Raw genomic sequence first — 12,063 nt, 5'->3', positions numbered from 1 at the left:
TGAAATTACATCAAATACAGCTATGGCCATCTCTCCCGGACAAAAATTCACCATCTCTCCCTTAACGCCCTGGTAAGAGAGCCACTCCAATTTCACTTACAAGAGGAGAACATCACGTGATAGACATCGGGGATCTATGTCGGAAAAAGTAAATAGGTGTCCAAGCGTTTCAGCCAATAGGCCTTAATAATAGAGGTATTTACATGTAAATTATTAAAAATTTCATAGTGGCCGTTGAGTTTTAGTGGGTAAAAATCCCACACTACCCTGGCGCCCCCAGGAGATTCCCCTCTGGAGGAGTCGGGGTCTCCTTTGAAGATTTCCCCAAGTTAAAAAATAATTTATAATTTATTAAAAAATAATTTTTTTTAACGCGAAAATATCATCAAAATGCACCCCGACGCCTCCTTAAGGGAATTTCCCGCGAGCGCCAGGGTAGTTGTGAGATTTTTACCCACTAAAACCCCACGGCCACTACGAAAATTTATAATAATTTACATGTAAATATCTCTATTATTAAGGCCTATTGGCTGAAATGCTCGGACACCTATTTACTCATTTTCGACATAGATCCATCAAGGCTCATCAAATTCGATGCCTATCACATGGTGTCCTCCCCTTGTTACACCAACAAACGTAACCCTAAATACTTTACGGTTAAAAACACTGTAAACAATACACTATCCAAAATACATCTTGGCAACTAAAAATATTCAGCGTGAATAACACAAGTAAGGTGACCAAAATATAGACCAAACATTTCGAAGCACTAGCTTAAATTTCACAGTGGATTTACAAACCTTTAAAAACGTTCTATTCCAACACTTTGCACTAAGAATATTGTTTTTCTATGACACTTTGTACCCACGTGGAGGCAGCACCGTCAGCGGTCAGGAATTTCCTTCTAAAAAATACTGTCACTGCCCATCTCTCCCGTGTGACCATCTCTCCCTGACTTACCCTATACCTCCACCACAGCGTCCACTTAGGTAGCTTGGATGTTATTCCGAGTTTTTCATCGTTATTGATTCGTGCTTCGATCTTTGATAGCAAGGGGGGTGAAGGCTACTTTCTGTGGGAATTTGCGACAGAGGTGGATGATGAACTTTTATTTATTGAGGTGCGGTTGGAGAATAATCGCCTGGGGCCGAATGCTTGGCGCAGGTTGCACGTGTGTTTTTATTCAATTACTGTTTTGGCGGTGTATCGTATATGGTTGTTTCTGTTTGCGTTTTACATCCATTTGGGCTCCTTTTTGTCTCCCCCGATCGAAAGTACAATTTCATTCGCCGAAACGTCGCGCATTTAAATCCAGCAGTCGAACGGCACCGCGTAAATTTCCGAACGCCAATTACGTTAATTTGCGGACATGGAATTCGATGAAACGCGCCGCCGGATCTACGAGGATGTGTGTTTCCCCTCCATCGATCCTTTTTTTCGCCAATTAAACGCGCGCTCCGTATATAAAACGTTTGTGGAAATATTATCGCGCGCTCGAATTTAGCCGTCTGAAAACACGTGTCAATTTGTAAACCTTGCCTCGCAAACAGCAAATTGTCGACGTTCCGTGGAAATATTCGACGATATTCGGTCATTTGATTAAAATATTGTCGATTAATTCGACGCCGATGATTCCTCTTCATCAGTGATATCGCGAACAAAAACGATGTTAACACATAAAGCTATAATAAATGCATATTAGTTTGTCAAGCCTTAAGGGTTCAAAAATTCAATGACCTCGAGCTTTCTGACACAAATGGTTCCTCTGTTTCAGATCTACCCCGGCTTGAAGGAAGAGGGGTCGGTGCTTGGGGGTGCCACGCAGAGGGTAACAAGGTATGTACATTTTTCAGATTTTCAAACCTTTGCAGCCTATGTTCTTAAGCAATATTAAATAGCTGACATTATTCGATACTTCTCAGTAAAACTACGCCTTTTTAGAAGAACCTTCCAGCATTTCCTCAATGTCTCTCGTGCATTTAATTTATTTATGGCCTCTAGAGCCCCATACCTATTATTTCAGATATATTCATAACTATCCAATAATTACGCTTTAACCCCTCACCGAATCACTATCACTGCATCTTTAAACCCCCAGCGAAGCCAAACGGACTGCGAAAATGTTTCTTTAAGGGGTTGTACCTAGTCAGACGGCCGAAAAGAGGCGAATGTTTGTGATTTTTTTTTGAAAAATCGCAAGCATATATTTTTACAGAACTTTTTGCGCTTTAAAGAGCAACATTTAAAGAACGTTTGGTAATTTTTTTGTAGAAAAATATTCACGTTTATAATAAAGTAACAAGCGACATCCAAGAAGCCTTTTTAAAAATTTGGTTTTGCGGTGAACACTGCCATTCGGAACCAGATTATCTGAAATCAAAAGACAAAAAAGATTTCGTTAGTATATTAATGTATCTTCAGATTGGTGGAGAGAATTTACCGAAATATTAATTTAAAACAAAATGGCAGCTATTTAACGTTGAAAACCTGATTTTTCATTAAAAGTCCTGAGAAAAAATCATGATTTCAAATTTAAATAGCTGCCATTTTGTTTTAAATTAATATTTCAGTAAATTCTCTCCGTCAATCTGAGGATACATTAATATAATAACGAAATCTTTTTTATTTCTTGATTTTAGATAATCTGGTTCCGAATGGCAGTGCTCACCGCAAAACCAAATTTTTAAAAATGCTTCTTGGATGTCGGTTGTTACTTTATTATAATCTTAAATATTTTTCTACGAAAATATTAAGAATTGTTCTTTAAATGTTGCTCTTTTAAGTGCAAAAAGTTTTGTAAAAATACACGCTTCCGCTTTTTCAAAAAAAATTCACAAATACTCGCCTCTTTTCGGCCGCCTGACTAGGTATAACCCCTTAAATATATTCGAATTCACACTGGAAAGCCACGAACAGTATCGCCTGAATATTCGTTTAAAGTATCGTGGACGTGTGTGCAATTAAGTAGATAGGTGGCTTGTTTGGGAGCTTTATCGGTGGCATGTAACAGGACTTAAAAGTGTCGTTTTTAAGAGGCACGCCGTTGGAAAGTTGCCCGCGCCGCGAGCTGGAATTGCGCTGTTGTTAATAACGTCGGGGACGAGCACGACCTGAGATAATAAGAATAGCGAATAGCTTGGCCCGCCATCCATTAATTGCACACTCTTATTTTCCCTTCGACTATCCTTTACGAGCCTCGGGAAGATCGTTTCGTGGCCGAGACAAAGAATTCTCTCTTTTCTGGGTACTGGACTCTTTACCAGCGAGAGTAGAATTCTATGTTTCAGAATGATGAATATACATAAAATCACGACTGCATAATGTACAGTTCAATGAATATTAAAGTAGTATATTTTATTCTAATATCATTATGTCCTTTCCCTTATCTCACTGTGCACTCTGTTCTTTTACTGTGTAATGTTTTTGCACCAGAATTTCTTTTTATTCGCTAGTAAATAAATTAAATGCAGTATGAAACGTTGGAGAACATTGAGAAAATTTCGATCGTGGACCCAGTTTCGAAAACCCACTACCAAACTACTTTGAAGCCCTTCCTGCAGAACCACCTTGTCGAGGCGATTCTCTATTCTTCCGTAATTTTCGTTTCCACGATACGTCGAAGTCCGTGACGAGCTCCTTAAAGGAGAATCTTCCAGCGTCCATGTGGTGCTCGAACGTGGATCCAATCTAAACAATGACTCCGGCTTGGCGAACGTCGGTCAGCCGCGAAGTCGACCTTAAATGGTCACATTCTCGAGGTGCGACGTGCCTCTCTGGAACCACGTAATTTCTGTCGCGTTTCGGTCACTCGTGCCCTCGTAGCCGCGAATTGGATCACCGTGGGACTAATTACGTTCTGCGGCGAGTTCATAAAGACGTCTCTCCGTCATAAAAATTGGGGTTCTCAAGTCTTTCGAAAAGAAGATTGCCAAGTGCTTTAAGAAAGACTATGAACTCTACTTTTTTCCATGAAAAAGATGACTTCCGCAGCGGAAAATATTTGCCAGCAATTATTTACCAATTATCGCTAGCGAAATAGAAGTGCGCTTCAGATTTGAGATCTACAGGAGTAATCCATAGCGAAAGGAGCTGGCCTGGTAGGTAGTAAATAGGTGTCCGAGCGTTTCTGCCAATGGGCCATAATAATAGAAATATTTACATGGATATTATTAAAAATTTCATAGTGGCCGTGGGGTTTTAATAGGTAAAAATCCCACACTACCCTGGCGTCCCTGGGGGATTCCTCTCTGAAGGAGTCGGGATGCCTTTTGAAGATTTCCCCAAGTTAGAAAAAAAATTTATAAAAAAAAATTAATAAAAAAAATAATTTATAAAAAAAAATTAATAAAAAAAATAATTTTTACAAAAAAATTATAAAGTATATTTTTGCCGTGGGGATATCTTCAAAAGGCACCCCGACGCCTCCAGAAGGGAATTCCCCGCGGGCACCAGGGTAGTTGTGGGATTTTTACCCACTAAAACCGTGGGGTTTTTGGGGCCACTATGAAATTTTTAATAATTTACATGCAAATATCTTTGTTATTAAGGACCATTGGCAGAAACGCTCGGACACCTCTTTACTTATTTTCGACATAGATCCACCGTACCAAGGCTCATCAAAATCGGTGTCTACGTGGTGTCCTCCCCTTGTGGGTCCTTTAATAAACACAGAGGCGAATAAAATAATTGCGCGCAGAGCAGCGAGAATTTCGTCGTTTAATAATACCTAGAACGTCGCTTAGCACTTCATTCGAATTACCCGCTGCTATTCCAGTTTCCCGGGGAAACATCAAATATTGACCAATTAGCCGCACTCCCCGTTACATCTTAAATTACCTTCCTAGCCGGTGCAACACGGAGACATTTCATACTCGTGGGGAACACGCGTTTCGAGTAATTAGGAGCGGTGGCGGTCTTATCGATCGGCCAAGGGGAATAATAATTTGCGCTTGGAGCGCGAGATCTGCATCCCTCCGCGAGGAGGCCGGCTGGCGTTGTTTCTTCGTTAGGCTGGAGTGTCCTCCCCGCGACGGGAAAGAACGCGGATCGGCTCGTTAACGTTTCCAGCGAATCGCAAATGAAGCTAATAGACAGCGAGCTTACGCGAGTTCCAGTCCCCCTCGACCGTCCACGGACACATTTTCCACGCGCGGGGCCCTCGAGATTCCACTTCCGTACTACGAAAACGTTCCATCATCACGGCAACAACGATTAAGGAACGTGGAGACTCATCGATTTTTGATGCTCGCACTGTTTCTCGATTTGCAATTGTGTGAATGAAGTAGCGAAGTCCTTCGGGAATGTTAAGGATGTTTGGGACCTATTTCCGAATACTAACAAGTTGATGGAAATTTGGGAGATTGTTCTTTATAGTCTTCCTGGTTTGCTGCAAAAAATTTAATCGGATTCACTAAACGGTTGCTGACAAGGGAACACCGCGAACCCGGACTCACCGATTGGAACGCAGCTTTGTGGGTTTTTAGAGCGACTCTAAGCAAGAACAACGGTGTCTTTCATTTGGGCCCTATCGCCCTTTAAGGGGGTGAAAACTAACCTCAAAGTCAAAACAGCACTTGCACTTTTTCGTGTATAACTCTCAAAAAGTACGACAGACAGAAAAAAATGTTTCAAACAAAAGTTTAATGGTGCAATAAGCGCTACAGTCTTGCGTTAACAAAATTTTGAAAAGACTTCTTTTCGTCTGTTATATATATTTTTTTTAACTCTTTTCAAAATTTTGTTAACGCAAGATTGTAGCGCTTATTGCACCATTAAACTTTTGTTTGAAACATTTTTTTCTGTCTGTTGTACTACTTTACTCAGCATCTTTTCTTTTTTTCATTTCTACTTTACATAGCTTCAACGGCTAGATGTAAATTAGTTGCACTTTATCCACAAAAAAGGGTAAAGCTACCGCGAGATATTAGACTCTACGTTTAGCGTTCGAATGCGGGAAGGAAACGCGTCAAGTGTGCTGGTACTTTTGAGCGGTAGTGTCATTAGTCGCTCACAACGGTGGCCGCTGATGGAGAAAATTGGATTCCGAGCGAGGTCGCGGCCAAGCAAGGCGAGAAAAATCAGAAAGGACTAATCAGCGGCGATACTCGATGAAAGCATTCGTTCCTCCGCGGAAATCGGTTTCCATTGGCGTTTAACGGGCCAGCCTCGCCCAGCCGCCATAAGTTCCGCGAATATTTCCGCGCGCGTAATCAGAGCGGCGCTGGCGACTCGATTCGTTCCGCTGTAAAAAGGATCGCGAAGGAAAAGCTGCGAACGGGGAGATAAAAGCAGGATCGTGGCCCTCGGCGTGACTTTCGCGAAACGTAACCGACGACGAAACCTGCCAGCTCAAATCCCGCGAGCGATTCGCGGAATCTGACCCGATTATACACGATTCCCTTCGTGTGGAATCCGTTGATTCTGAATTCTTTAAGCTCGCGAATTATGTTTTCGAAGGAAAGTGTAGAAAAAAGTAGACATAGGGTAAACTCGGGTAAGTCCGTGGTAGTTTTAGAATTTGTCTATTAATTGCTAATATTTACATATTCTGAAAGTGTGTCTAGGATATAATGGAAGGTCAGACATCGGAGAAATAAATAATAGGTTAACAGAAATTTACTAAGTATATTTAATTGTAAATGTACAAAATTAAGTTGTCATGACATACTCTGGTTACTCCGTGATAGTACTCTGGTAACTCCGTGATAGTTCTCGCTACCCGAGATATGGCAATCACCTACATTTTTTATATTATTTTAAATGATTTTATACTATATTATATTATATTATATTATACTATATTATATTATATTATACTATACTATATTATATTATATTATATTATATTATATTATACTATATTATATTATATTATACTATATTATATTATACTATATTATATTATACTATATTATATTATATTATATTATACTATATTATATTATATTATATTATACTATATTATATTATACTATATTATATTATACTATATTATATTATACTATATTATATTATATTATATTATATTATATTATATTATATTATATTATATTATATTATATTATTTCATATTATTTTATATTATTTTATATTATTGTTATTTTGTGCATAATTAATCGTTACATGATCGTTAGATGTCTAAGACGTAAGGAAACATTGTTTCTGGTATTGACCATAAAAATTTCTCAAACAGCGCAATCAGAAACGCAGTCTCAGGCACACGAAAAATAAGAATTTAGTCACTTTTCATAAGCAAAAATAACACTGACTCTATCACGCTAACTTCAATTGACTAATTATTTTACCACGACATAAACTAGAAGATCAGCGCTGTCTATTAGTGTTTGTTCCATCTAAATTGAGTCAGACAATTTAGAATTAAAAATAAATGAAAAAGTATCACGGAGTAACCTGCACCACGAACTTACCCGATTTTAAATATATATTTTCGTTCTCCCAAGTGCAATTATTTGATTTCTCAACTTAAATGGATTAACACCGAATAGACGGACTTAAAAATCAGATGATTTCTGAACCTTTAATAATACCTCCTGTGACATTTATTTCCACCGAACGAAGTGGGATTCGATGGCACATAAACGCCCGTATCTTTAACTGTATTTCCCGAGATATTCATTCCAATCAGATTTCTAAACCAGCATCACAGTGCCCGTAAGTACGTACGTATCATTCTAATAATACCGCAGACTTTCTCCTATCAGCGCGTAATCGTTAAAAATGGCGTTTACCAGTGTCGCCGGCTCAGAGGATAAGGCACCCACGACGGCCAGGAGCCGGGGCAGGTCGGCGTTTATCGTGAGACGATATCTCGATAGCCTGACAGCTTTTGTTCCCATGTAGAGGCAAGTTTTAGGCCTCGTTACGGCGGATCCGCGCGAAGACCAGGCGTGGGCAGTGTTTAGGCTGGTTTTCCGCCCACGGCGCGTTCCAACGTGATTCCTTTTTAAGGTCAGTGGAACGGGCACCGTGCTCCAAGGTGTCCAAAAATAAGACGATCGCAGGAACGATCGGACGTCTCCGTTTTCGGCGCGCTCCGAAATTGCATAGATTAAATCAGATGGCCGCTGGCTTTAATCGCGGCCTTCCTTATTCAGAAGCTGCTGGAAGCTGATGTACGTAAAAGAGCACAGTGGACGATGTAGGTCTCCATAATTCGATCTCTGCCTAAAACGAAGTATCTTCATTCCCTTGGGCACTGACAATTTAAACGTCAAGAGCAGGCTGCGTGCGGGACTCCTCTAGTCGTATCTCTTAAGCACAGTACCTGAACGCCCATGAGCGTTCTCCGCACGCACTGCACGAATCTACGGATATATGCGCTCATAGCTCCCAAGGGGTTAATTCTAGATCGTACTCAGGAAAATATAGGGTCGGCGTTGTTCTTCTGCGTAGCTTTTTTCATTTCTTCAGGCACCCCGATAATGTGCACCGCATTGGGCTCTGCTTATATCTCCTCAAAAGTCCACTATTAATTTCGAGCAGTCAAGATTTTTTTTCTCCACAATTTGGCTTAGAAGAAGCTTTCCTTACAGATCGCGGGGATCCCCGTCATATTTTAACGAATTAGATCGCCGATAAAATCTGCCCGCAGGTAAAGATCCATCTGGATCCTCGGGACCCGTCGATTCCTCGCAATTCGATTTCGAAATTCGCGCATTATAAATGGCCCGACTTTCGAATTCAAAGCGAACCCGACTGCTTAGTAATCCACCGCGTCCCCGCGTATATGCGCATTTACGATGCACTTGTTTTATATTCCGAACGCGAATCTCATCTCGTGTAAGCACAGGTGTACGGTAACATGTTTATACGTGGACGTTACGACCATCGGGCTATTTTCGGTGAACTCTCCACCTTTCTCGTTTTCGTCGACCTTTACCAAACGTCATCCTTTTACACCGTAGGTATCTTTCTCCTCCTTCTCCTCCAGCGTTTGCTGGGACAGAGGCGATTCTCAAAGTGTCGCGCAATTCCTTTTCGCGCGGAATAAGAAACTCTCGCGATTGCTTTCGACTTCTGTTTTATTTATTCTGCTGGATAAATTAATTAATCGACAGATCGATTAGGAGCCGAGTAGAAATGGAAAGGATCGCTTGCGGCAGTTTCATTCGCACCCCGCGATAAATGGCACCTGGGTGAGTTACTTTTTAAACAGTTCTCCACTTTTATTTCGTTGGACTCGTAGGTGTAATAAGTTTGTCGCAAAAGAGCGCAGCGCGCACAGAAAGTTGGGGAGCACTGTTACAGGCGGACGTGACTTACACGGACCTCTAATTGCGTAATTATTTCTAACGTTTACATTGGACGTTCCGAGTTAATTGCAGTTCTAAAAACGTCTTTAAAAATTATAATTAAATTCAGGGCGGGACGTGACGTTCTTTAAGTCAGACGAAATATTTATCTGACAGTTTTAAAACCTGTATCCTGTTAATGCAGCGAGATTTAACGTTCGTTAGTGGTATCAGTGCGACGAAAGAACGAGGAATAATGAAAATCTTTGAATTCAGGAATTTCAAGGCATATCACACGCGAAAGCTGACGCTGTGTCTCCAACCAGCAGGACATTCCCTTTTCCGCCAAAAACGATGACTCAAACGTACTCCCTCCGTAAATCCCGACGCGAACATCATCGCGTCAGACCAGAGTAAAATTCAATCTTGTCGACGGCTGCTTTCAGAAATTCACCTCGGCCGCGTCGCGCTCTCGACGCTCGATATGCACGCGTTTCCAAACCGGGCCAACTGTCTCTCCCTCGCGCGCCTTTCAATTTTCCCAGCCTCGATTTTTCTAATTTTGTCTCGCAGTAAACGCAACTCGCCTCGTTTCCCAACGTGCCTTCGTCGCACTTTCTCCTCGCTCACGTTTCCCTATTTTTACGTCCTTTTGTTCCTTTCTTCCAGCCCGGCTCGTTTTACTGGATCGACCCCCGGCGCGATCCACGTGCTCCTCCCGCGAGAGGGAAAGGATTCCTGTCTCCGTGATTTTCGAGCGGACGACCACGCTGACGCGCGTATCAATCGCTCCCAAGCCTCCTCCCTGTTCCTCGCCACGGATAGAAAATTTCTGATTACTTCGCGGCGGGCGCGGATTTTAGAGAGCATCCCCTTTGCGAGCGAGGCGGGGCTCGTTGTTAGGAGAAGAGGTGAACGTGTGTCGCTGGAGCGTATCGAGGTCTAAGTGTGCCTTGGGGCAGTGTCAATCCTCAGATCGTTTCCCTGAAAACCATCAATTAACGGAGTGTCGCGGAGAAGAAAGAAACGGGAGCCCGAGGAGGGGTGAAACACGAGAGGGCGAAGGGAGATGGAAGCTTTTAGACACGCGGATTTCCTGGGGACGATTTGCTGGTCGCATCGTAATTTCCCGTTTGTCTCTAGCAACCGAAGATCGCGTTTAATTGCGCGGAAACGGAGCCCTTGAAGGGTGGATGGTTAATGATAAATTGATGATTGAACGTGTAAACCATGAGACAGCTTCTTAGAGTTCAGACTTCTGAATTCGGTGGGATGGGATTCCGGGAATTTACACTTTTACAGTATTCTAGGGCAAAGCACCCAATTACTGTGGTCTGAAGAATTCACTCTGACATTATTGCATAGTTTTTGTATTTACTGGTCAGAAGTATAAGCTTCTCTATTTATTTAGTATTACCTAATATGCTTAGTGGAAGAAAAAAGTGCTCGTGACATTCAAACTGTATATTTTTTTTATTTATAAATTCATTGATTTAAAAAAGAAACGTCGGGAGCTGTTATGTGCGATATAAACATTCTTAAAACGGTAGTTTAAGAATGAAAAGGACTTATATGATTTCACGACTTCGTATCGAGCGTAGAGCCACTTACATACATCCAGTATTAAAAAGAGGTTCAACCTCTTTCTGATATTTAAATATACATACAATATTTATTCCAGATTAAGACGCAAATATTTTTTAATATTTTTTTTATATTTGCTTCACATTTTCTAAATATTTCTTTTATATTCCACGAATACTTAGTTCATATTTTCTGAATATTTATTTCACATTTTCAGTATGTGTATATAATATTTGGAATCAATATTTTTTTCATATTAAAAAGTGTGGCTAAAAACATATTTCTTTAATATTTGGAAACAATATTTAACCAGTATTTTGTGCTACTAGGGATGTACCGGCTAGAGTAACAGGGTGGATAATTATGAAACACGCGTTTCTTCTGTTCCATAAATACGGAACATCTATTTTATAAATAAAATTCTATTCAAATTCGGAAACTGAGTAAAATTATTAATTCTACAACTTATAAGCTATCCTATAATCTATTACACACGTTATATAAAGATTTAAATTAAAAACAAAACAATTAAAAAATAAATCGTCGAATCCTATTGATATTAATTCGGCAGCTAGCCAAATTTCACGGAGCTGGCGACATGTTTAATATTACAATCTCATTCTAATATTATACACGAGAGAATGATATTTACTCTTATTTATCTACAAAATTAAATATTCGTATGTATTGAACAAATTTTTGCAATTCCTAATAATCCCTAAAACTATATTAAACTTACATTGTTGATGAAACTGTTCCATAAAATGGACAATGTTTCATAACACGTACTTTTACCTTATGTTTTATTCAGCCTCGCAGCTAAAAATTGGTCTTGCTTTACATAAACCTATACATATTTACAACGCTGTCTTACTCGCGCATACGATTCATTCATTCTTTCTCTCCCAATCACATTCCATCTCCATCTTAAAACTCTCTTCGGTCTTTTTATTCCCTCTTTTCTTTTGCAGCTTCTCGAGCCAATCAATAATCTTGTTATCCTGTCTCCCTGCAACTTAAATATATTTACTGTACTATCATCAAAAATTGAATCCCCGGTGCAGACCTGATACGGACGTTTGAAAGACATCCTGAATTTTATTACACTTTTATAAATACGCTGTTCATAATTTCCTGGTGGAATACCACGAAGAATGGAGGCTTCTTAAATTCCTCGTTAAAAGGAAACAATGCGAGAGGTCAGTGTTCCAAATCCTCGATATGACAC

At 40.2% G+C, this 12,063-nt stretch overlaps 1 protein-coding gene across 3 annotated transcripts in view; it reads left to right on the top strand.

The window, feature by feature from the left end:
* The window catches only part of LOC143373448 (uncharacterized), a 59,383-nt gene that overhangs the window by 31,868 nt on the left and 15,452 nt on the right, over window positions 1–12,063 (top strand). For all 3 annotated transcript variants that reach the window (XM_076820730.1, XM_076820739.1, XM_076820749.1), the window contains exon 3: window positions 1,775–1,836. In XM_076820730.1, the coding sequence (XP_076676845.1) occupies window positions 1,775–1,836 (62 nt within the window). The remainder of the gene's footprint in view (window positions 1–1,774; window positions 1,837–12,063) is intronic.

The sequence above is a fragment of the Andrena cerasifolii genome, chromosome 1 (assembly GCF_050908995.1).
Source record: "Andrena cerasifolii isolate SP2316 chromosome 1, iyAndCera1_principal, whole genome shotgun sequence".
Taxonomy (NCBI): domain Eukaryota; kingdom Metazoa; phylum Arthropoda; class Insecta; order Hymenoptera; family Andrenidae; genus Andrena; species Andrena cerasifolii.
The sequence above is the reverse complement of the archived record's forward strand: the minus strand, read 5'-3'. Positions and strand labels throughout refer to the sequence as shown.